The sequence below is a fragment of the Nicotiana attenuata genome, chromosome 7, assembly GCF_001879085.1.
Source record: "Nicotiana attenuata strain UT chromosome 7, NIATTr2, whole genome shotgun sequence".
NCBI lineage: Eukaryota > Viridiplantae > Streptophyta > Magnoliopsida > Solanales > Solanaceae > Nicotiana > Nicotiana attenuata.
This window is the reverse complement of record NC_031995.1, coordinates 3,569,498-3,596,798: the sequence shown is the minus strand read 5'-3', so window position 1 is coordinate 3,596,798 and position 27,301 is coordinate 3,569,498. Positions and strand designations below refer to the sequence as shown.

The 27,301-nt window shown below is 40.4% G+C and overlaps 2 protein-coding genes across 2 annotated transcripts; one reads left to right on the top strand and one right to left on the bottom strand.

Annotated features, from left to right (window-relative positions):
* On the top strand, positions 15,960-21,916 carry LOC109228542 (E3 ubiquitin-protein ligase HERC2). The gene is made up of 6 exons (XM_019393664.1): positions 15,960-16,560; positions 17,358-17,497; positions 18,007-18,201; positions 20,808-20,936; positions 21,019-21,174; positions 21,334-21,916. The coding sequence occupies exons 1-6, from the start codon at positions 16,022-16,024 to the stop codon at positions 21,525-21,527; spliced, it is 1,353 nt and encodes a 450-aa protein (XP_019249209.1). The 5' UTR covers positions 15,960-16,021; the 3' UTR covers positions 21,528-21,916.
* Positions 24,045-25,904, bottom strand: LOC109228540 (leucine-rich repeat receptor-like serine/threonine-protein kinase BAM1). Its single transcript, XM_019393663.1, has one exon. The coding sequence runs from the start codon at positions 25,525-25,527 to the stop codon at positions 24,274-24,276; it is 1,254 nt and encodes a 417-aa protein (XP_019249208.1). The 5' UTR covers positions 25,528-25,904; the 3' UTR covers positions 24,045-24,273.

The following is a 27,301-nucleotide window of genomic DNA, read 5'->3' as shown; positions in this document are numbered from 1 at the left end:
GAACTCGAGGGTGGATGATGCATGCGCCGCTTCCATCATCGACCATAATACGTTTTACATCGGTATCAAAAATGTGTGAAGTAATGACAAGAGCGTCAAAGTGAGGAAAAACAAAACCATGGGTATCCGAATTATCGAAGATGACACTTTCTTTGAGTTCGTCATACCATTCATGGGTGATCGACCATTTTAGTTTGTGGGTGGTGGTGAACTTTACGCTGTTAATTGATACATCGTCCCCCCTCCGATGATCATTTGAATGGTTCGAACTGGGGAAGGTGGTTTGGGCGGTCCTGGTGTTGTTCACGTCCTCGGGTGAAGTTGGCTCTCCCCCGGTCACTCATCCGCTCTTTCAAGTGCCGTTGGTGAAGCATGTTCACGACCTCCTGTCTTAGGGTGATACAATTCTCGGCTTTGTGACCCCGCTCTTGTTGGAATTCGTAGAGAGCATTCGACTTTCTGCTGCTCGGGTCGGATCTCATATTCTGTGGCCACTTCACTTTTGGGTAGAGCTTCTCCAGTGCGTAGACTATTTCTGAGGGGGAAACACAAAAATTGTGAGCAGATAATAAATGGGACATACCTCTCTCACTTCGGTGGGTTCCCATTCGCTGCCTGGATGGGCCTTCATCGTGGCGTGGAGGCGGCATGAGGGCGCCTCTGACGTAAGGCTGATGTCTCTCCCGATTAGGTTGGGGTCCCCCTAGATCTCTCCTGGTGTCGTTTCTCTGGTCCTTCCTGGACTCCGTTTGGACTGAGGTCAACCGTTGGGTAGGTTCGTTGAGATCGTCCTCGTCGGCTCTTACCTCGGCACAATTGGCGTTATGTATCTCGTCCCAAGTGGTTGGAGGGTATTTCATGAGTCGACTTAGCAACTTTTTGGTCGCCCTCGACCAGCTTCTGTTTAGCCCATTTCAGAAAGCGGCTACCGCCATCCCTTCAGATACATTTGGAAGGTTCATTCTTACACGGTTGAATCGGGCAAGGAATTCCCTGAGTCCTTCGCCAGGAGATTGCTTAATGGCAAATATGTCATTCACCCTCGCCTCTGCTTTCTTAGATCCGGCATGGGTGGTAACGAACTTGTCTGCCATCTCCTCGAATGTTTCTATGGAACGCGCATGTAACTGTGAGTACCAAGTCAGCGCTCCCCCGATTAGGGTTTCTCCAAACTTCTTCAGCAATATGGATGATACTTGTTCTTTGGCGAGGTCGTTGCCCTTCACTGCAGTGACATAGTGGGTCACATGATCCTCCGGGTCCGCCGTGCCGTCATATATTTTTAAGTACAGCGGCATTTTGAAGGTTTTAGATAAGTGCAGCTTCGTCGCTATATGGCTGCTCAACAAACCGATCGGCGTTCCTTTTTGGCTGAAGTTTTAGGGCACCCGGTATTTTATCTACCCTTTCTTGGTGCTATTTCATTTGGTTGCGGAGCATTTTGTTCTCGTTCTCCATTTCCTCCATCTTCCTCAAAATGGCTGCAAGGATATCATTCCCTGCATCACTAGCGTTGTGAGTGTTATACCCCATGTTTTTAGTACGTGAAAGTATATCGTAAGTCAATTGATGTAAGCTCAGAAATGATATCTTCTTTCAAAGTATATAAAGTGATTTAATGTTATTACACCCCGTACTTCAGACATCACTGTCATTATAGGATTATCTAATGTAAACTCAAAAAAAAAAAGACGAAATCCTTCTACAAGGATAAGAAAGGTTTATTGAAGTCTTAAGTAAGTTAAGATGAATATGAGACTTGTTAATCATGATTTAAATGAGTTTAAAGTCATCATATGACTATATATGATGTTAAAATATGAAATATAAAGTTTGGAAAAAATCGGATTTAAGTTGCGGAAAATTCGACTAAGGATTTGCCTTGTAATGAAGCATTTTGAGCAATACATTCTACGTGTTATATGAAGTCTTTTTGGGACATATTATATACCAAAATGAATATCTTGGAACCTAGTTTCCAATGGTCCAAAACATTTATTCATACGACATTGGGAGTAGAGAAATATGAAATTATAAAGTAGGGTCGCCAAGTCACATCGCCGCACTTCGGAGAAACTGGCAGTTTTATAGGCCAGGTTGCGACGCATTTTTGTCCCAATCTATTGAGATTTACATGGAGATCTTTATATGGAATTAAAGCCCTATGTAATCTAGTTTCCAAAACTACAAATCATTTTTCAATACGATATCGGAATAGAGAGATACAGGCGTTCGAAGTTGCGCCGCTCAAGCTGCCAAGCAGGCAGCTTACCCACCTGCTTGGAGAATTGAGGTGGTGGGATTATAAGTTATCTTATCCCTTGTATATCTCGTTGTTGTGCACAGGAAACTTACAACAAAACACTCTCAATGCTCTCTATGAGCTGGTCCAAGATCCCAAGAACCAAACTAAAGGGAAATCAACTCAAATCATCATCAAAGGTGTTAAAGACTACAAGAGAATGCTTCTATGATGTTGTGATATGATTGAGGGCTATTGTGAGCTAAGTTGAGATAGGGTTTCGAGTTGTAGATGCTGTCCAAGGTATGTATAACATCTTCTTGACTGTGTCTAAGGCTAATCTTGTGTTGGTTGTGAATTTTGAGTGAAAAACCATAAGATAGCACTTGAAAGAACATGAGATATGGTTGTTTCTTTGGTTGGGCTGTTATGTGGCTAAATATATGGTTTGTGGTGGCTGGAAATTGTGAGAAATAATTTGATAATGTTGTGGCTGCTATTGTTAAGCTTTTCTAGGTGTCAATTAGGTTGATTGAAGAAGAAAAGATGAAAAACAAGTGACTGACGGTAAAATTTAAGGTGCTAGACGATGGGGCTGTTTTGGAAGGCATTTGTGGATGTTTTAAAATAGAAATAATATGGTACATATAAGTATGATGTTCTGAAGGTTGTAAACTAATTTATGAAATAAGAGTTGGATTCAATTCATATCTTGTTATGAGTAAAAACGAGCTTGCCGCTCAATATGATTGTTAAGATAATCGGAGAAACTCATATTGGATTACATTGTTGTTGTTGCTATTGTTGGTTATAGTTGTTGTTGTTGTTGGTTTGTTGATGACCCTTAGTGGTCTTTGGGATGTATTAAAAATAGGGGAGGTTCTGCCGATTTTCCTTAAGCCATATGACTAGCCAAATACGATGGTACGACATTATAAGTTAACGGTAATATCATTTCAATTGTTGTAGATGCAAGACGTTGCGTCGAGCTTGGTTGAGTAATAAGGAAGATATCATACAGGTATGTTAAGGCTATCCCTTCTTTCCTTTTGGCATGATCCATATGATACAACGAAACGAACAAGCACGTAAGCTTCACAAATGATTCTATTCTTAGAAGTACTAGGGTTGCCTATGTTCTTGATTTCCCATATGTCCAACTATCATATCGTCTGTTCATGGGTCTCATGACATTTTGAGAGATCTTATTGACATACTTCATTATGCATTGCATTCATATACATTATATTGACCCATGACCAGATGGCATTATATACGCGTATAGTATATGTATATGGGGCATGAGAAAAGGTTATGGCGTTATATACGTTGATTATTTTGCCCACGGAGGCCGAGATGATATGATGCGAAGCCCTCAGAAGCTTGATGATGATATGTACGCATATACTTATGCATGATATGACATTTACATGCACATGCATGACATTATAAATATTTTATGATTCGCAGAGCTACTCAGACTTGCAGGTTGAGTACTTATTCCATATTTCTTTCATGTCTTTTATATACTACTTTTCATTCCTTACATACTCGGTACATTATTTGTACTGACGTCCCTTTTCCCAGGGACGCTGCGTTTCATGCCCGCAGGTCCTGAAAGACAGGTTAACAGTTCTCCTAGTAGGCTCATCTCAGCAAAAGGTGTTGGTGCACTCCACTTGCTCCGGAGTTGCCTATTTGATCAGTATGATTTGGACATGTATTGACTGGTATGGCGGGGCCCAGTCCCGACCTTTATGATGTTTATGTACTCTTAGAGGCTTGTAGACAGATGTCAGCTATATAGATACTTGTATGGCCTTGTTGGCCTATGTTTTGAGTTTACAAATGATCATGTCAGTCTTATAGGCCCGTATGTCACATGTGTAAGTTTCTATATCATGTTGGGTCATCTTATGTCTAGTATTCCCTTATATTTTATTCTGATTATCTCATGACAGCCCTTTTGGCCCATTTACCAATGATAGTATGATAAGAAATATATGTTACGTTGGTACTCGGTTGAGTAAGGTATCGGGTGCCCGTCGTGACCCAAACCTGAGTAATACCTGTTGCATGGGGGCGTGCTGCTCGTCAGATGCCAATGCAATGCGGACCATTGCCTCTTCTCTGCTCGAACTCCGAGCGGGCTTGTCGAGGAAGCCGGTTAACGTGTTTGTCAACCATGCCTCGAGTATTTTTTTCACTGCCGGTGGTGCCTCTTCTGTTGTGGACGTAGAGGCCCCTTTACCATGTGAGGTCGTGATGCTACTGTGAGGTGGGGGCGAGCTGTTTCGCCTGGGAGAGGTGTTTGGTGTTATATCTTCGCCCTCCGTTCCATCCACTTCATTGGTAGTGTGGAGGAGGTTGTTGGTGAGGTCGGCTATCGACTTCCTCTTTTCCTCTCCATTGCCTGCCATGTTAGATTTGTGCAAACAAGGAAGTGTAGGGTTTTTGCAAAGTTTTCTTTCTAGATCTAGAAGAAACTAAAATTTTAACTAGAAATTTTCCGACAGACGGCGCCAAATTGTTTGACCAAAAAGTATTAAGCCTTTTTGTTAAACTAATTAAATAAGAAGATAATGGGTAAATCCTAGCTAAACATAATAAATCCTAGATCTGCAATAAGTTTATTTAAATAATGTAGAACTCCATTTAAACCAATTTAATACAGTGTGTATTAAATGATGCTGTTATGAGCGGATTGGGGGAGCAATGATAAGCAATAAATATATTAAACGACAATAAATGTAAAGAGAGAGAATGATTCACCCTAATATTGAATGAGGTGGATGATTCTTCTCTCTCACAATGATGTAAGACAAGCGAACGTGGAAATATAGGGAGCTTTCTCGGATCTGATGCTAGAAAGTGTGTGATAAACAACAAATCGAATCTTTGTGGAAAGACAATGTTTGTAAATTGCTTGAGAGCCTTTTTCATGAGAGATCTTATCATATAGAATATTACGTATTCCTTTCTTCTTTTTACCTTTCTCTATATATGGGACATATCCCTTACCTAACATAAAGAACAAGTGCAGAGAATATTCAATAGAATATTCCCCTAAAATGTCTTGCTACAAAACTAGTTGTTACGGCCGGCCTGAGTTTTCGACCTCGGCCCTAGTTACTCGGCTCACCCATGGGTCTCCCATCTTGAGTACGACCTCGACCTAATCATCTCTTAATACTCTGTCTTCGAGCAAGATTCCCTTGGTCAGATTTTGACCCATACTGTAAGGCCCCGTGAATTTTTCTACTCAGAACCCGAACCTCGTAGTGCCTAGTTAGGGTCAGGTGATAGAAACTCACAAAAATTCTTCGCGGCGAGATCAAAGTTTTCCAGAAAAGTGCAAATATGCGGTCCATTATGCGATCGCATAACCAATATGCGGACTACATAGTCATCGCATAATTCCCTTGGGATTTTGTGAAGGTCAATTCTGCGGTGCATAATGCGACCGCAGAACGGGTATGCGGACCGCATTTCCGTCGCATACCCAAGCAGAATGTTCAGACTTTGGGAGCCTTTTTGCGGTCCAATCTGCGGCCCGCATTTCCACTTTGCGATCGCAAATGCGATCGCAGTTCCGACTCGGGGCTCCAATTTTCTATTTTTTAACCCGACGCCCCTATCGTTATATTCGGTATTATAGCTCGTTTTGAATATTTTCTAGACATTTCTAGAGTGAGGGAGAGGGGTCTAAGTGAGAGAAAGTTCTCCCCATCAAATTACTCCATAGAATCTTGCTAAATCCTTGAAGATAATCAAGTGAAGGCTCCTAAATCTTCATCCCAAGAGGTAAGGCTCCATCACCTTAGCTCATATTTGTATACTTAGCTATATGGGATCCTTAGGGAAGTAATTCATGGGTATAAAAATGAATCTCTAGCAAGCAAACCACACCATAGGACATTTGAAAGTAGTAAACTAAAAAGATGGCAATTGGGGGTATAGAATGATAGAAATTCCTCTCAAAGGGGCCTAAGATCATAACGCACCTCAAATGTTTGATATTATGCTTGAACCAAGCTAGAATCTCAACCTCGTCTCTAATTTCCGGTTTAATTTGTAATTCTTCCATCATAGATCGAAGTGATAATAATTCCGAAATTTGTAAAGAGTAAGGAAAGCTATATTGAGGTATGTATGGCTAAAACCCCCTTTTATTAGAAATTAAGCTCCATTGGCGTTTACTAAGGTGTGGTAAGATTTGAATTGGTTGGTGTACTGATTATTGTTTCACATTGATTGATTTGCAATTTATACACACATATACATGAATGGTGGGCCCCAAACGTGAGTAATGTACTATTCTTGATGTTTAATAAAGTATGAAGTATACAATCATGTGTTGAAATGCGTGGGCTATAAGCCAAGGATCAAAACTGAGAATTTTCACGCTAACTATGTGAATACTTACATGTGCTTGCGACTTGAATTACTTTCGTATGTGTCTATGATCACAACTTGCAAGGTGAATATTGAAAAGGAAAATGATGTGATAATTGTGGCCCAAAGTGCCCATGAATTTAATTGATACATGAAAAGATATCTGATTCAAGTGAGATGAATAATGAGGAAGAAACCACGCCTAGGCAAGGAGGCATAGCCGATCGGGCCGTGATCGGACACCATGCTGCACACATGGTGGTGATGTGCTGATATTGAATTCCGGATAAGGGAAATAAAATAGTGATTGAGATATATGCCTCCAATGAGGCAACCTAGCCGGCCGGGTCGTGATCGGACTCCGCTCAAGGTAGCGGTGATATCGAGAACAGTGATGAACGTATGAAAGAAATGCCCCAAACTAAGTTATGGGAATTATGTAAATGATTCTATGATTTGCATATTTGATTCACCTATGTGGTTTACTTGTCTTTGTTTGGTAGTTCTTTCTAGTAAAATGGTGTTTAGTTATACATACTAGTACTATACCATGGTACTAACGTCCCTTTTGCCGGGGGCGCTATATTTTTTTAAGTAAATGTAGGTGGCTCCATAGCGGATAGTGCCGATCGTGTGTAGCGGAGCATTCTCCTTCTCAAAGATCTTGGTGAGCCCCTTTCTCCTTCAAGGGGCTATATTGCACACCTCTTGCCTTTTTTTTGGACTTTCACTTTTGAGGTATAGCCGGGGCCTTGTTGCCGGCGATGTCACATTTATCTTTTGTATCCTTAGAGGCTCCGTAGACATATATTTGGGTCAGATGTGGTATCAGATAAGTGTGCGAGCTATGTTGTAATTCTAAGCTTATGTTGCCTATGAATTGTAACTCTATGGGAACTTTGGAAACTAACTTTTCTACAGTTTAATGTTGTGATCTAAAATGAACTAATAATGTCGAATATACTATCTTCCTTTGTTGAATAAACGAAATCATGGTCCCCTTATTCGTATGGAGTTGGGTAGGTAGTGTTTGGTGAGGCTTGCTCAGTTGGGGTCACTCGATTGAGCGCCGGTCGTGCCTCCCGAGGTTGGGGCGTGACAAACTTGGTATCAGAGCCTAAGGTTTTAAAGTGTCCTCGGATGTCTCGGAGCCGTGTCTAGTAGAGTCCTTCTTATCGGTGTGTAGTCGACCACATCTATAAGTTGGAGGCTATTTGGACATTTAGGAATTCCACCCTCATTTGATATTCTGGATCGTGCGGTGAAACTGTTCCCTCCCTAATCAGTGCGTTGTTTTATCTTTCAGTAAATGGAACCTAAGAAGAAAGCGAGAATTGGCCAAACAGCCAATGCCACCTCCGGAGTGGCTGATGATTTAATGCTTGATGTTGCGGGTGAGGGTAGTCGCCCTACTATTGCTCTGCCGGATCCTTCTATTCTAGAGCAGACTACCCCAGTTCCTACACCTGCGGAGGGCACCACTATCCCTCCCGTTGATACTCCTGTCCTGCCTCCAGCCCCAGCTTCCAGTTCTGGGATTTCTGATGGGGATCTTAGGGGGGCTATTAAGATGTTGACCCAGCTAGTGGCCTCTCAGGCCCAGAGGTCAAATGTTGCACCCAGTTCATCTAGCCAGCAAGGGGATTCCACCAGTTCCAGGGTGAACAGATTTCTTCAGTTAGACCCTCCAGTATTTTCGGGTGCCAATCCGGAAGAGGACCCTCAGGATTTTATTGATGAGATGCACAAGACTCTCAGGGTCATGCGTGCGACTGAGACAGAGGGAGTAGAGTTGGCTGCCTACCGTCTGAAAGGGGTGGCCTATGCGTGGTTTGAGTTATGGGAGGATTCCTGCGAGGAGGTGAGCCCTCCGGCAAGGTGGAGTGAGTTCGCTGATGCCTTCATAGATCACTTTCTGCCTGCTGAGACAAGGGCAGCCCGTGCAGCAGAGTTTGAAAATTTGAAGCAAGGTAACAAGAGTGTGTGGGAATACCACATGGAGTTTGCTCGCTTGTCCAAGTATGCCATTCATATGTTGCCCACAATGGAGGCCAGAGTGCGCCGGTTTGTTCAGGGCCTTAATTCTTTGACCATTAATGAGGCTTCTACGACTGCATTGAATTCTGATATGAACTACGGGAAGATGGTCGCATTTGCTCAGGCCACAGAGAGCCGTAAATTGAAAAACAGAATGGAGAGAGACGGTAACAGCAAGGCCCGGTCTAGGGGCAACATGGGAGAGTCACAAGGTGGGGGAAGGTCAGCTTTCAGGGGAGGATCATCAGGGCTTCCCCAGTCTATTGCCCAGTCTTCAGCTAGTGCACCGCCATCAGGTCCCAACCAGCAGTGGAGTCGTTTCAGGCCCGGTTAGGGCAACAGGGGATCCCATCAGCAGGGTCGATCAGGAGAGAGGTCCCAGCAACAGCAGAGGTCCCCGTGCCCCAGGTGCGGGAAGATGCACTCGGGGATTTGCTACATGGAGTTACCTATATGCTATGGATGTGGGATGAGGGGTCATATCCAGAGGCATTGTCGTGTATCCCGCTAGGGAGCGGGCAGGGGCTCAGCTCAGCCTTCCAGTCCAGCAGCTGCTACATCTTCAGCCCCCTCTCCAGCTCGAGGTACCCCAGCACCCACAGGGCGTGGTGCAGCTAGGGGTGGTGCGCAGAGTACAGGAGGTCCCAGCTGATTCTATGCTATGAGTGGCCGCCAAACTACAGAGGCTTCTCCAGATGTTGTTACAGGTATTCTGACTGTCCAATCTCATGATGTGTATGCACTTATTGACCCCGGTTCCACCTTATCCTATGTTACCCCATTTGTTGCTATGGAATTTGGGATAGAACCAGAACAACTTCATGAACCATTCTCGGTATCTACTCCGGTTGGTGAGTCAATTTTGGCTTCTCGAGTTTATAGAAGTTGCATTGTTACTATGCGGGGTAGGGATACCATGGCCGATCTTATTGAATTAGGGATGGTCGACTTTGATGTCATAATGGGGATGGATTGGCTTTATTCATGTTTTGCCAAACTTGACTGTCGGACCAGAACTATGAGGCTTGAATTTCCTAATGAGCCCGTTATTGAGTGGAAGGGAGATAATGTAGTGCCTAGAGGTCGGTTATTTCCTACCTTAAGGCTGCAAAGATGATCAAGAAGGGGTGTATCTGTCATCTAGTTCGGGTTACAGACACCAATGCCGAGGCACTTAGCCTTGAGTCTGTACCAGTTGTGAATGAATTTCCAGATGTCTTTCCAGATGAACTCCCTGGGATTCCACCGGATAGGGAGATTGATTTTGGGATCGATGTAATGCCAGGCACACAACCTATATCAATCCCACCTTACAGAATGGCACCAGCAGAATTGAAAGAGCTAAAGGAACAATTGAAGGATTTGCTAGAAAAGGATTTCATCCGGCCGAGTGTGTTACCATGGGGCGCACCAGTCTTGTTTGTAAGAAAGAAAGACGGATCGCTGCGGATGTGTATTGACTACCGGCAACTCAACAAAGTCACAATCAAAAACAAATATCCTTGCCAAGAATAGATGACTTGTTTGATCAATTGCAAGGTGCTACGTGCTTCTCGAAGATTGACTTGCGGTCCGGGTATCATCAGTTGAAGGTAAGGGAGCGGGATATTCCAAAAACAGCCTTCAGAACCCGGTATGGGCACTTTGAATTTATGGTAATGCCTTTTGGACTAACAAATGCCCCGACAGCTTTCATGGATTATGAATAGAGTCTTCAAGCCTTTCCTAGAATCTTTTGTGATAGTGTTTATTGACGACATTCTGGTGTATTCCCAAAGTCGGGAGGACCATGCCGACCATCTCAGGGCAGTTCTGCAGACCCTTCAGCAACGTCAATTGTATGCGAAATTTTCAAAGTGTGAATTTTGGCTTGAATCGGTTGCGTTCTTGGGCCATGTCGTTTCCAGGGAAGGAATTATGGTTGATCCTCAGAGGTTGCAGCGGTGAAGAATTGGCCTAGACCTACCACTCCTACTGAGATTCGCAGTTTCTTAGGCCTGGCCGGGTACTATAGGAGGTTTGTGGAGGGGTTTTCTACTCTTGCCTCTCCATTGACTAAATCGACACAGAAAGCCGTTAAATTCCAATGGTCCGATTCTTGTGAAAAGAGTTTCCAAGAATTGAAGTCAAGATTGACAACAGCACCGGTATTAGCCCTGCCAGAGGGTACAGAGGAGTTTGTGGTGTATTGCGATGCTTCGAGAATCGGGCTCGGGTGTGTGTTGATGCAACATGGCAAGGTTATAGCCTATGCTTCCAGGCAACTCAAGAATCATGAGAAGAACTATCCAACCCATGACTTAGAGCTGGCAGCAGTAGTGTTTGCGCTAAGATTTGGCGGCATTATTTTTATGGGGTTCATATGGATGTATTTGTGGATCATAAGAGCCTTCAATATACTTTCAAGCAGAAAGAGTTGAATCTGAGGCAAAGAAGATGGCTAGAGTTACTCAAGGACTATGACATTAATATTCTCTACCCCCCGGGAAAGGCTAATGTCGTGGCAGATGCACTTAGTCGAAAATCTATGGGGAGTTTGGTTCATTTGGGGGCGTATCAGAGGCCGTTAGCCAGGGAGGTCTACCAGTTGGCCAGTTTGGGAGTCCGCTTGGCGGGTTCTAGTAAAGGAGGGGTAATTGTGCAAAATAGAGCTGAATCGTCGCTCGTGTCGGAGGTGAAAGAAAAGCAATTCAGTGATCCATTGCTAGCATGACTGAGGGAAAGGATTCATAGTCATAAGACCACATCTTTTTCCTTAGGCATGAATGATGGCGCCCTACGGTACCAAGACCGCCTATGCGTTCCAGATATCGACGGTCTTCGGGAAAGGATCATGGCAGAAGCTCACACATCCATGTATTCCGTGCTCCCGGGCTCTACGAAAATGTATCATGATCTCAAGGAAATTTATTGGTGGAACAACATGAAGAGGGATGTGGCGGATTTTGTGGCAAAATGTCCGAATTGCCAACAAGTGAAGGCCGAACATCAAAGGCCCGGTGGATTGGCTCAAAATATAGAAATTCCAATGTGGAAATGGGAGATGATCAATATGGATTTTGTGGTAGGTCTGCCGCGCACTCCGCGCAAGTTCGACTCGATTTGGGTGATCATGGATCGACTCACGAAGTCAGCACACTTCTTGTCGGTTAAATCTACCGACACAGCGGAACAGTATGGTCAGTTATATATCAAAGAAATAGTCAGGTTACATGGCACTCCAGTCTCAATCATTTCAGATCGAGGGGCTCAGTTCACGGCCAACTTTTGGAAGAATTTCAGCAAGGTTTGGGTGCGCAGGTCAACCTTAGTACAACTTTTCATCCACAAACCGATGGGCAAGCAGAGCGGACTATTCAGACGCTTGAAGACATGTCACGTGCTTGTACTCTTGATTTCAAAGGTAGTTGGGATGACCATTTGCCCCTCATAGAATTTGCTTACAACAACAGCTTCCACACTAGCATCCAGATGGCACATTCGAAGCATTGTATGGTAGGAGATGTAGGTCTCCCATTGGGTGGTTCGAGGTTGGAGAAGCGGAATTGATAGGGCCGGACCTCGTACATCAGGGCATGGAGAAAGTCAAGGTTATTAAAGAAAGGTTGAAAACTGCTCAAAGTCGCCAAAAGTCTTACTCGGATGTTCGTCGCAGGGATTTGGAGTTCAAGGAAGACGATTGGGTATTTTTGAAAGTTTCCCCTATGAAGGGTATCATGCAATTTGGGAAGAAGGGAAAATTAAGTCAGGGGTATGTCGGAACATACAGAATCATTCAGAGGATTGGTCAGGTGGCCTACAAACTCGAGCTACCACCCGAGATGTCATCGGTACACCCGGTCTTTCATGTGTCTATGTTGAGGAAGGTAGTGGGAGATCCTTCCACCATTGTGCCAATTGAGACCATTGAGGTTAATGAAGAGCTATCGTATGAAGAAGTTCTAGTTGCCATTCTTGATAGGCAGGTTCGAAAATTGAGAAATAAGGAAATTGCATCTGTGAAAGTGCTATGGCGGAACCAGCAAGTTGAGGAAACTACTTGGGAAGCCGAGGATGAAATGAAAAAGAAGTATCCACATTTGTTTGATTAGTCATGTAATAGCTTTTATGCATTTAGCTCCTATGAACTCTTATCTTTGGGCTTGATCTATGTAAAACCGTTCCCTTTTTGGTGGTATGATTGCCTATACGGCCTTAGTTGATGCTGTACAAGTTATATTATGTTTATGAGATGTGTTTATGCTGTTGGGATGTGTTTCTGGGGTTCTCTGACAGGTGGATAACGCCTAGGTACAAAGGAAACTCTGGCGAAATTTTCGAAAATTCAGGGAGTTAACCAAATTTAGGACTCTGAATATGTTCTATGTTGTGAAAGTCTGAAGTTGCATAAGCATTCCTCATAAGTGAGCCTTGATCCTCATTTGAGGACGAATGATCTTAACTGGGGGAGGATGTAAGGCCCCGTAAATTTTTCTACTCAAACCCCGAACCTCGTAGTGCCTAGTTAGGGTCAGGTGATAGAAACTCACAAAAATTCTTCGCGACTGATCTATGAATTTAAAAAAAAACCAAGAATCAAAGTTTTCCAAAAAAGTGCAAATATGCGGTCTAGAATGCGGTCGCATACCAGGTATGCGGACCGCATTTCGGTCGCAGAGTGAGTCAGTGTGTTAGCTAATTTGAGGTTGAAAATGCGGTTCATTATGCGATCTCATAACCAATATGCGGACCGCATAGTCGTCGCATAATTCCCTTGGGATTTTGTGAAGGTCAATTCTGCGGTGCATAATGCGACCGCAGAACGGGTATGCGGACCGCATTTCCGTCGCATACCCAAGCAGAATGTTCAGACTTTGGGAGCCTTTTTGCGGTCCAATCTGCGGCCCGCATTTCCACTTTGCGATCGCAGATCCGACTCGGGGCTCCAATTTTCTAATTTTTAACCCGACGCCCCTATCGTTATATTCGGTATTATAGCTCGTTTTGAATATTTTCTGGACATTTCTAGAGTGAAGGAGAGGGGTCTAAGTGAGAGAAAGTTCTCCCCATCAAATTACTCCATAGAATCTTGCTAAATCCTTGAAAATAATCAAGTGAAGGCTCCTAAATCTTCATCCCAAGAGGTAAGGCTCCATCACCTCAGCTCATATTTGTATACTAGCTATATGGGGTCCTTAGGGAAGTAATTCATGGGTATAAAAATGAATCTCTTGCATGCAAACCACACCATAGGACATTGGAAAGTAGTAAACTAAAAAGATGGCAATCGGGGGTATAGAATGATAGAAATTCCCCTCAAAGGGGCCTAAGATCATAACGCACCTCAAATGTTCGATATTATGCTTGAACCAAGCTAGAATCTCAACCTCGTCTCTAATTTTCGGTTTAATTTGTAATTCTTGCATCATAGATCGAAGTGATAAGAATTCCGGAATTTGTAAAGAGTAAGGAAAGCTATGTTGAGGTATGTATGGCTAAAACCCCCTTTTATTAGAAATTAAGCTCCGTTGGCGTTTACGAAGGTGTGGTAAGATTTGAATTGGTTGGTGTACTGATTATTGTTTCACATTGATTGATTTGCAATTTATACACACATATACATGAATGGTGGGCCCCAAACGTGAGTAATGTACTATTCTTGATGTTTAATGAAGTATGAAGGATACAATCATGTGTTGAAATGCGTGGGCTATAAGCCAAGGATCAAAACTGAGAATTTTCATGCTAGCTATGTGAATACTTACATGTGCTTGCGACTTGAATTACTTTCGTATGTGTCTATGATCACAACTTGCAAGGTGAATATTGAAAAGGAAAATGATGTGATAATTGTGGCCCAAAGTGCCCATGAATTTAATTGATACATGAAAGATATTTGATTCAGGTGAGATGAATAATGAGGAAGAAACCACGCCTAGGCAAGGCGGCCTAGCCGACCGGGCCGTGATCGGACACCATGCTGCACACATGGTGGTAATGTGCTGATATTGAATTTCGGATAAGGAAAATGAAATAGTGATTGAGATATATGCCTCCAATGAGGCAACCTAGCCGGTCGGGTCGTGATCGGACTCCGCTCAAGGTAGCGGTGGTATCGAGAACAGTGATGAACGTATGAAAGAAATGCCCCAAACTAAGTTATGGGAATTATGTAAATGATTCTATGATTTGCATATTTGATTCACCTATGTGGTTTACTTGTCTTTGTTTGGTAGTTCTTTCTAGTAAAATGGTGTTTAGTTATACATACTAGTACTATACCATGGTACTAACGTCCCTTTTGCCGGGGGCGCTATATTTTTTTAAATGAATATAGGTAGCTCCATAGCGGATAGTGCCGATCGTGTGTAACGGAGCATTCTCCTTCTCAAAGATCTTGGTGAGCCCCTTTCTCCTTCAAGGGGCTATATTGCACACCTCTTGCCTTTTTTTTGGACTTTCACTTTTGAGGTATAGCCGGGGCCTTGTTGCCGGCGATGTCACATTTATCTTTTGTATCCTTAGAGGCTCCGTAGACATATATGTGGGTCAGATGTGGGTATCAGATAAGTGTGCGAGCTATGTTGTAATTCTAAACTTATGTTGCCTATGAATTGTAACTCTATGGGAACTTTGGAAACTAACTTATCTACAGTTTAATATTGTGATCTAAAATGAACTAATAATGTCGAATATACTATCTTCCTTTGTTGAATAAACGAAAGCATGGTCCCCTTATTCGTATGGAGTTGGGTAGGTAGTGTTTGGTGAGGCTTGCTCAGTTGGGGTCACTCGATTGAGCGCCGGTCGTGCCTCCCGAGGTTGGGGCGTGACACATACACTTGGAGCGTGATTATCCCTTTTTTTAAATCGTCTCTTTAATGTTGCTCATTGTTATAATTAAGTGGATTAATTTTTGGTGAATTTAATGGATCCTCTATTTTTTAATTTTTTGCACATGTTTTGTCTGTTGTAAAATAAGATATATTAGTTTTTCTTAAATTTATTGTAAAAATACGGGATTTAATACAAAGCGAGAAATTTTGATGAACTTCGAGTGCGAGTGCAAAAGGGTTAATTTCATGAAATCACTATGTTTTTCTAGTGACCTTTCATGACAAATAGACAAAGTTGAGTAACTTTTTGGTTACAAGAAGTAGTTTAGTGAATTAAAATTGAATGACTTGATCGTAGTAAAAAAAAAAATTTAATAAATTTGGTGCAACAAAATTAAAGTTAAGGGTGCAAAGTATCAAACATGTAGAAAGAGTAGGGGTGAAAACGCTCTCTGTCCGCAAAATGTGAAAAACACTCATAAACTAGAGCGACTGAGAGCAACCACAGTACCCGCCGACGAGCCAGAAGAAGATGCTATCATTCTATTACCACACTCGTCGGCGTTCTCTTCTCACTTTGCTCCGGCGCCGTCACCTTTCTTTTTCTTATTTTTCTACTTCGTCCAAAGTTCCTCTTCTTTGGAAATCTGAAATCACTGACTCTTCCGAATCAATCACCACCGTCCAATTATATTCCTGGGGCCGTGGTGCTTCCGGCCAATTAGGTGGCGGTATTGAAGAAATACGAATTTATCCTTCTCCTGTTGCCTCATTTTCACTGCCTCCCACTTTCCGTTTATCTTCTCCTATTCCTGGTCGTCTTCCTTCATCTAATAATTTGGGAAATGCTGACGTGGAAATAGGAATTTCATGTGGACTTTTCCATTCAGCTTTATTGGCTGATGAGAATTTATGGATTTGGGGAAAAGGTGATGGAGGTCGTCTTGGTTTTGGTCATGAGAATCCTGTTTTTGTTCCTACTCTGAATACTAATTTGGAGTCGGTGAAAAGCGTTGCTCTTGGGGGGCTTCATTCTGTTGCACTTAACTCTCTTGGTCAGGTCTTCACTTGGTCAGTACCAATTCCAACTATGGTTGACTAATGTGGATTTTCACCTCATTTATTACTTAACCATTGTGAAATACAGTACTTTGGTGTATTAAAGGTTGAAACAATTTTTTTTGCTTCTAAATAGTAGTGCCTTTACTTAGTTTTGCATGATAACTAGAAAGGAATGTGGAGAAAGGTAGAATTTTGATGCTTAACCGAAAAATCTATTTCTAGTCTCTTAACCGAAAAAAATCTGGAGAAGGGTTGCTTGTTATTAGAACTGTGAGTTTATAAGATGAATAAGCACATATAATGGCTGCACAAGCAAAAATGTAAACTTTCTTGATCAGCATTCGATTGTGTATTATAGTTTTTCGTAAGCTGGTAGGGCAATAAGATTTTCCTTGTGTAGTTGTATAGTAATCTCTTTGTAGTGTGGTTTCACTTAGTTTTGCGAGGTAAGTATGAATAAATGTGGAAGTACTGAAGTTTGAGATAATCTGTTTGCTGAACCAAAATGTCCCTGTCCGGTATATATTATCTTTGTTATGACAGCTGTTGCCTATTATTGTTATGGTGAACTTAAGATGAAGGAACAGATAGAATAGCTGCATAAAAAATACAAATCAACGGAAGAGTCATGCATTTTTCCATTGAAGAGTTTGCCATAGACAATTCTAATTCCTTTAAGTGGAAAGAGAATTAGAGAAATGAAATTTAATAGTTGATGGTGAAGATTTTGAACGAACTGATAAAGTCAGATTCAGTAGTTTTGTTCATTATAACTTGATTCTTTTATGGAAAAATGAAGTTTTCAGGGGTTACGGTGGCTTTGGTGCTCTTGGTCATACAGTTTATCATAGAGAGCTGGTTCCTAAATTAGTTGAGGGCTCTTGGGATACAGAAATCTGCCATGTTGCAACCAGTGGGACACATACAGCTGCTATAACAAAGTCAGGTAGGAAATTTCAAACATTTTCAGGCTTCACATTTCACCGTGTGGAGAGAAAGTGGGTTATCTGCCTTTCTTATAGCTATGTTTTTTGGATTGTTTGATTTAGGTTTTTTACTTCTATCAGCCGATTCATCATAAATAGTTATAGTTGGATTACTGATTTGGCAATAAAGTCACTTCTTTCATTTTGAACTCCATTTTACTCCATAAATCTGCAGTTATCCAGATGCTAGTTAAAAAAGTTCCTAATTGCAAGAATTCTTCAGAAGGAAAATGTGCCCAGAAATGTGGTGGTAGGAAATAGGAATATTTATCATTCATCCATAATAGAGAAATAAATTTCTTTTTGATAACCTAGATATTCGCTTCCCAACATGAAATTCGGTTGTAAGGTACTTACCATTCTAATTATTGCCTTTTCTTTTATTCAATTAAATTTAGATGTGAAGTAGAACTTAGTGTTTATTCTTTTCCTTTAACTCAGAGTTTAAATTTTTAGTTGTTATCATTAGGTGAGCTTTATACTTGGGGCCGAGATGAAGGGGATGGTCGATTAGGCCTTGGTCCAGGTCGAGGCCCAAATGAAGCAGGTGGTCTTAGCATCCCTTCAAAGGTAAAAGCACTTCCTGTGAGCGCAGCTGCTGTTTCATGTGGTGGGTTTTTCACAATGGCGCTTTCTGAAGAGGGAGAGCTTTGGAATTGGGGAGGTAAGATACTATCGCATTTTTTAGAATGTTCTGTTATAATGCTTTTGAGGGAAGTCAATTTATTGAAAGGATGGTGGTGTTTTCCGGGCTACACCATTATTTATGTTTGTTCTTTATCAAAAAGATAAAAAGGAAGGTTGCATGCTGTCTTTCTTTTATCATACTCGAGTACTGGAGCATAAAGATGACTTCACTGTGAAGGCAAAATATGGCTTTGGTGTTGTCTTGATTTCTTTATTGAAAATTAAGTGATATATTAGTCTATGGCTATCCAACGGGACGGGACGGGACGGGACAAGATTAACGGGACCGGACGAGACGGCATTTAAGCGGGACGGTGGCGGGACGGGACGGGACAAACGGGACGAAACGGTCGTCCCATCCCGTCCCGCTAACAAACGGGATGGGATGGGACGCGACGCGACGAAACGGGATGGGACGGGACGGGTTCGTGGGTCTTAAGTGTAGTTTTTTTTATTAAAAGAACGTCTAGTTTTTTGAAAATGACTAAGTTTTTAAAGTTTGCAACAGCTAGTTTTTTGACTTATTTAACAAACTTAAATGTTAAAACGGAAATTAGAAAACTAAGTAAAGAATTATAAAATATTAAAATAAAAGACTTGTAATGAAATATTCTAGTAATTATAAATTTATAATAGAGTTATAATTTATTTAATATAATTTCAAAGTATTATATAACTAAGACAATTCATAAGAAAAATTCAACGCTTAAAGCCTTTTATTTTATTAATAGAACTTTCAAATCTCAAATACAAATATAATTCTTTTCAAGAGCAACTAATCTACGCAGCCACCTTCTAATCCAATCTCTGAATAATACGGAAATCTCTAGACTGTCCTCCGCTAATGCATGTCTATGATCTCCAATTTGAAATCTTGCCGCGATAAAAGTACTCTTCGATGCTACTGATGATTCTTGAATAGCCAGGATATCTCGGGCCATTATTGAAAGTGTTGGAAAAGCCTTGCCACGCTCCCTCCACCATGACAAAAGTTGTTCGTTGCCTTCTTCGTCTTTAGTACTTTCCAATCCTTGATTAAGATAAGAATCAAGTTCATCATCAATAGAGGAATCAAAACCTGTTATATCATCCATATCTTCCCATAAAACTTCTGCCCTAGACTTAGAAGTAGAAGGAGCAGTTTCACAACCTGTTGTTTCCATAGCTTTATATTTATCAAACATTGATCTAGCATAGCATAAGAATATATGCTAGCTTGGCAGTCTTCGAGAGATGGTTGTTCATTTTCTTGAATTGCTAAATTCTCATAAATTTTACGAACAAGTCCCTTTGCACCTCTTAGTTTCAAAGATGTGTTAAGTAGAGTAGAAATTAAATAAATTTCGGGAATAGGGAAAAAATACTTTTAAAATTTTGAAATCATTTCATTTATGGCCGGTGCATAAGTTGGATTTGTTTTATACTTACCAAATACATCAGAAATTCCACAAATATACCATAAAAACTCGCGGGACAGACGGGACAGGCGGGATGAGACGGGACGGAACGGGATGAGACGGGACATGCGGGATAGGCGGGACGGGACGGGACAAAACGGGACGGGACAAACGGGACGAAATGGTCGTCCCGTCCCATCCCGTGTCCCGTTTACCATTGGCGCATCCCGTTTAAAATGAAGTGGGACGGGACGCGGGACCGTCCCGTCCCGTTGGACAGCCATAGTCTTAATCCAAATGCCTTGCATGTGTTTCAATCATATTAGATAGCAGAAAACCTCTCTTATATTACTGCTATATATTGTAAATGTACTTTTTAGCTACTATATGTTCAATCAAAATGGTAAGCGAAGAGACTTAGGAAAGCAAGGCATACCCATTAACTAAGGAAATTTGCACTCTAATATGAACCTATTTTCTTTTTAGTCCGTGCCAAAAAAAAGGACCCTTTACCATTTGTTGATGAAGAGGTAACTTCTTTTATCTTATACTCCATCCATTTTATTTATGTGAATCTATTTCCTTTTTAGTCCGTGCCAAAAAAATGACCCCTTTCCATATTTGGAAACGATTTACTTTTATGCAATGATTTATGGCCACACAAAATATATGTGCCTCATTTTACACCACAAGTTCAAAAGTATTCTCTTTTTTCTTACGCTGCGTGCCAAGTCAAATATGTTCACATAAATTGAAACGGAGGGAGTATTACATTTTGCTTACTATATGTGCTCCATTAATAAGTTCAAATGCTCGTCGCACCTGAAATAGGGAACAAATATACAAGCTACCCTTTTCAACAATCACTTGAAAAGTAGAAGACATTCGTTGTACCAAATAAGAGTTATTACATTCATATCTGTTGCTCTTAACTCCAACAAGTTCAGTGCCCCAAAAATCACATTCATAATAATGAACCAGACCTAGAAACAACTTCGATGATGTATCAAGTCTTGTACTGTGAGATCTATGATTAGAGTTTGACTTTGTCTGGAATGCGACTGGAGATTCTAGTGTTGATATTTTTTCTCTACTTTTTGGGTATATTTTGAACATTTTATTGCCTATTAGTAATCTCTCTTTTCTGAATAACAGCAATAACATTTCTGGTGATTTCTTTTCTCAGCGAACTCTAACTATGAGCTTGGAAGAGGTGACAAATTAGGTGGTTGGAAACCACAACCAGTTTCAAGCCTTAAAGGTGTTCGTGTTATTCAGATAGCTAGTGGGGGATATCATTCTCTAGCTTTGACTGGTAACATACAATGAAACTAGTATATCTCACATGCATATTTGTATCTGAACTACTTATGTTAGAAAGTATCCTTTACTCTCAGAGAAGGGAGAAGTGCTTTCTTGGGGTCATGGAGGCCATGGTCAACTAGGTAATTCTTCTCTTCACAACCAGAAAGTTCCTATTCCAGTTGAGGCTTTGACCCATGAGAAAGTCATCTATATAGCTTGTGGAGGTTCATCGTCGGCAGCTATAACTGGTAAACATGTCACAATTGTTCTGATCCAATTATTACCACTTCCCATCCCTGCTTTAGAGACCTGTTGGTCAATGAGCGATGTTCATTTTTCTTGCATATTTAGCTTATTGTACAAAGGATGTAATGTTGTTGGCTAATGATTAATTTTATTGGTGACAGATGGTGGGAAGCTATACATGTGGGGCAATGCACAAGATTGTCAACTGGGGGTTCCCGGACTGCCAGAGAAACAGTTATCTCCTGTTGAAGTCAAGTTTCTCATGGAGGATGATGGACTTGGGAGCCATAACGTGCTTTCAGTAGCCATTGGTGCTTCTCATGCTATGTGCTTGGTCTCCAGGTCAGGTCACTGAAAGGTTGAAAAGATTCACTTTGGTTCAAGCAATTTTATAAGGACTCAATAGAGATGGAGCAGTTATCTGCAACATTTTATTCCATAAAATACCAGTAAAATTTAGAGTTTAGGCCTTCGCGGAAGCTGATAGTTCCAGGAACTTTATTTTTACCTGTCAAGAGATCTCACAGTTGAGTTTTTTCTTTCCTAGTACTCTGAAATAAATGTTGAGCTGCTTGTTAGTCTCCAAAGCAGCAACAAGGATTAGGAGACTATACGTGTGCCTTTCACAGGCTTATCATTGCTCACATTAGGTTTATAACAAAGCAGCTTTTGAGCTCTGAATGTTGTAACTTGTAAAGAAATAACCAGACTCTTGTTAGAAAATGTTTTGCATCCTCTTGATTAGCTCTCTTGAAAATCACTTTTTCTTGACATGTTGATGCTTGGTTTGTTGGTGGTGAACCTGAGAGACCGAGAATACCTATTAAGGGGTCGTTTGGTATGAGGTATAAGAAGGTATAATGCTGGTATAAAAATTTAATACCACCTTAATACTTTGTTTGGTTAGCAAACTAGGTATAAGTTATCTCGGGATTAAAATTAGCACCGGGATAACTTATACCTTGTAGAGGGTGGGGTAATTAGCATCGGGATAACTTATACCTTCTTCTTAGTAATTACGCAATTGTCATTTTTAATACAACATACCAAACAGTGGATAAAAAACAATCCCAGCATAACTTATCCCGGTATAAGACGTATTCAAACCAAACGACCCCTAAGGCTTTATCATTTGTTTGTACAAATGCTATTTGTTTGATTTAATGTTTGCAAAAACCCATTTTGATGATCGACTCACTCTTGGTTCCTACTCTCTTCATGATACCTCACGTTGAACGTACTATGTAATACGTAGAGAAGTTTTCCTTACAAAAGCTTAGTGTTTAAGCGGAGAATGGTAGACGCTTACAAAAGCTTAGTATTTAAAGCTTAGTATTCAAGCGGAGAATGGTAGACGCGTGCTTATTATTCATCGAGTTCCGTTTTACGGGTCATACTCAGAACTTTTGGTTTACAAAATGCAATTGCTAGGGTCCTACTCAGAACTTTTCGTTTACAAAATGCAATTGCTAAAAAAATTTGACAGATATTGGGTGGAAGAGGACATGGAAAATACTGTTGGCAAAAGCTTTGAGAATAATATGAGTATTCACGAGTGGCGTATTCCAAGTTTGGTCCCTCTGAAATAATAGCACACTGCAAAACAGCAAGTATACCATTATCATGATTTAGTGTTCCTTTTTGACTCGATCCACGCTTTTGGAAAAATTGCCCCTACACGAACTCTGCGTGCTTCTATAAATGATGATGCTACATTATTTCCTTTCTTTACTCCCTCTTTATTATTCTTTTATAACAATTAAATATTTGTTGTGTTAAAAGAGCTTTGTATTGTGGTGCCCGGTCTAACTTGGACATAAGAGGGAGGATTGAACAACTTGCAAATATCTTAACTCGTCAAATCATGTACTTTATTAATTTTAGGGGTCGATATTAGGTAAGTCTTGTAACATGGTGGTAGTAGAGTCACTCTTTGTCTCGTTTCGGACCAATGCCATAGATGAGTCGGGTGGTCGGATGGTAGTAAGACCGCTACTGAATCAAGCTATGAATCAAGCTATGACTCAGTCCGTCACATGGGCTAATTTTTGAGGTTTAATAATAGCAATATGATTAAAAATAGATGTTCAATTTCCTATATGATGAGAGTATGCCGTCCATAATAACTGTCAATTCTTTTAAAATGCAAAAGTAAGCCAATTGTTTGACCAACTCGGATCCCACAATGATTAAAAAAGGACGATTAAAGTAACATTATGCTCTAGTTTTTGCCGCCCAAAAGGATTAAAAAAGTTTTAAACTTAACGTTAAGTTGTCTGTTCTTGTTAAATAGGCCAACAATATCACTAGTTCACAGAGTGATTAAAAGTTTAAAAATGACGAGTTCTTATTTATATGCTAAAATTGATAAAGAAAGTCTTATCAAATTTCACAAAGTTGGTGGATCATTGTGTAAAACTTTTACAACTACTGCATAAGTAAGAGTCTAGTGCATAAAACATGGCGTACCTACTTTGATGCAAGTATTAGTAAATGTTTTCACGGCTCGAATCCATAATTTATCCGTTTGGATCCCTTTTTTCCAAAATAATTTTACTTTTTTTCGAAATCAGAGTTTGTTCATAAAATTTTTAATTTTCACCTGAAGATGCATTTTGGAAATTTTCGAAAATTTGAAAAACTCCAAAAAACTGTTTTTCAAAATTTTCACACAAATCGCTCACAATACTTCAAAAACAACTCAAAACTATATTCATGTCCAAACACAACTCTAAATTTCAAATACCATTTTCACTTAAAAAAAATTTTCACCCTGTTTTTAAATTTTACAATTCTTATGTCCAAACGCCCACAAGTCACTCGCAAATAATTTTACCATTATTTCAAATCTCTCCTTCACTACTACTACATAAACAAAGTCAAAATTTGCTCAAAGTCAAGAAGATTACAATTGTTCAAACTAGTAACTATAGCCTAAAATAAGAGACTAATTTGAACAGAAGCCAAAAACAAAAACAGTAAAACTGAACCAATCAAAATATGTATAACGTACTCCTATAATATGTATCATGTGCTATATGCTGACAACAATTGAATATTTATCTTCTAAATCACAAATGGACGAAACTCAAAATTTTAACTTATGCCATGGAAGTATTAAAAGCAGAACACTGATTGGCCGGTCTCGAAATCTCCTCGCCGGCGCTGGCAGGACACGCCATGAACTCCACCGGCAGCGGTGGAACCATACAGTTGTACGACAAACACAATGCTACTGAATCGGGCAACAATAATCCCGATTCTACCGGAAATCCAGAAATATAATTATGTTGCAAATACAGAGTTTTTGTATTTCCATTGAAAACACTCTCCACGTACTCTTTTGGAACTTCTCCGGTGAACCGGTTGTTGTTAAGGAACAGAGTTTCTACTCCGGCGAGAATACCAGTGAGTTTCCCGGTTAGAGAGTTGTGACTCAGATCTACGGTGGATCCAGGGCCGTATACGGCGGCGGTTGACGGTGATAACGGTGGTTGTGGGACCCCTCCAGTCAAATAGTTCCGTTGGAGGAACATTGATGACAATGTGGAACGGAAAAGAGATGAAGGGATGGGCCCACTGAAATGGTTCATGCTTAAGTCGAGGTACACTAACTCTGAGAGTGATTCGAGTACGTTGAGTGGTCCCCACAACCGATTTCCTGATACCGACAGATAACGGAGCGTTAACGGCATTCTTTGTTTCAACATTCCCGAGAACTGGTTGTTACTCAAATCCAAATGGAGTAATTCCGCCGGCAGTAACCGAGGAATCTCGCCGTTGAGTTTGTTGGACCCGATAATTAATACCTTCAGCTCAGTTAACCCGGATATCGAACCCGGGATTGTTCCCGTAAGTTGATTATGACTCAAATCTAGAGTATGAAGATTCGGGAGCGTAAAAATGGAAGTCGGAATGGAACCAGTAAGGCGATTGTTAGTGAGCGAAACGACGCTGAGGTTTTGTAGGGTTCCGAGTTGAGATGGAATAGGTCCGGTGACAATGCCGGCGCAAAGAATAAGCTGAGTTAACTCGGAGAGATTAGCAATAGAAGGAGATAACGTACCGGCTAAGCCGGGGGAATCAGAAAGGCCAGAGCCAAGAGTAAGAGAAGTGACCCGTGTAAGAAAGAAGGAATTGGTAGAGCAAGTAATTCCAGCAAAAGTGGAACATGGGTCTGAAACAGTGAAATCCCAGCTAGTGAAAAATGCATTTGGAGAAGAAGGATTTATGTCGGTAAGGCTGTTTTTAATATCACGTAAAGCAGATAAATCAATAGGATTGAGTCCTTGTGCTTGTTGTATAGTTGAGAGAAGGACAAAAAGAAGCAACAAAAGGAACAACTTCATAGCCATTTTGTTTCTTGTTTTTACTTCTTTTGGTAGCTTTCTGTTGTAGCTTTTTGAGTAACTGAAAATGGAAAACAGAGAGGTCAAATAGGAAGAAGAAAGGAGGAAAAAGGTAGTGTTGTTTTTACAAAGGAATATGGTGGCTGGGCTGTCAGATTCTTTAGTCACACTCTCTCTTATTTGTGCTCATGTGCACGCTATGGGGATAATGAAAAAGAAATATGAGGTCCCAGAATATAGTGGGATATTTCTCCGGCAAAGGAGAGAGAGAGAGAGGGGGGGACTGAAATTGGTGTATATGAGGATGGAGTAATTTTAGAAAGAGAAAGAAAAGTAAATGAGAAAGAGATGTGGAAATTATTATGGCTGGGGCCAACGGTAAAATCGGTTAGCAAACACTATTAGGGGTAGTTTGGTAGGAGTTACTTACTCTGTCTAAGTGATTTTTTTTTAGATGTTTTTACACAGATTAAAAAATCCGTCTTTTAACTTTAGTTAGCAATGAAATTGACCATGTTAATCTTTACTATCTCTTCATATAAACACTCCTGACACATACTCCAACACTATTTACTCCACGGGCAATGTATGAAAAAAATAATTAATTCATTCTCGAAATCTGGAAAAATCACTTATTTTGAACCACAAAAAAGAGCCAAAAAATCACTTATTTTGAATCGAAGGGAGTATAAGAATAGTGATGCATATGGTGGACGAGGAATGCTAATAATAGTAATATGTTGAGATTATGTCATCGTTTGGTTTGGTGTATAAAAATATTACATAAGATTCTAAAAAATTGATTGTTTACGAAAATACCCACCAAGTTCTTTAACTTTGTACATTGTTTTTATTGCTAACAGTTGTATTACCTCCAAAATATGAACTACTTGCATAAGGAAAGCAAATGATCTGCTGTTATGGAAGAAGATTCGTATATAGAAGTCAATGGTAGGCCATCAAAAAACTTGAATAAAATAATTTTAATTAATGTTATCTTTATCAATTACGATTTAACATTTTCCTATGATTGATGTGTTGAAGAAGAATACATCTTCACCATATTTCTTTCATGTTATCTGTTCTGGACGGTATTTGAGTTTTGAAGGATTTGAGCGGCAATTATGTCTTTAGTCATATTCATATAAGTATTAAAAACCCTTACATTGCTAATACAATGGTTTGCTATATAATTAGTTATACAATAGGATAATACCAGATAAAAAAAAAATATACCAAACAAGGAATTAGTAATGCACAAAGCTAATACTTGCATTGTTTTTTCTAATAGCTCCTACCAAACAACTCCTAGTTAAACTGCCTAGGGGTGTGGTGAGATGGTTCGATAAACTTAATTTATGAGTATTCTCGGATTTGAGCCTTTAGAATGAAGAATTTCTTGATAGACATGCTCTACTTCCCTTGGTAGGTCTACTAAGTACGTAGGGGTAAAGGTTGAACCCAGTAATTTTTGCTTAAACAATATATTTTTGTTAAGAAATTCTTAAATATGTATGTGTGTGTATATATACACAAAAAATTAAAAAATCAATTGTTAACACCTGAAATTATCGTTCTAAAATTCAGAATCCATAAAGTTAAAATTCTTAACTCCGACTCTATTAACATGAATTCCAATTAGTTTGGAATAGTGAATTTCGAATATCACATGATAGCTAAACAAAAAATCTGCTACTACTACTAGTAAAAAGAACAATAAGTCCTAGGAAGTAAAAGTTAGTTACCAGAACTAGGAATGTAATATGGACAGTTGGAGCAC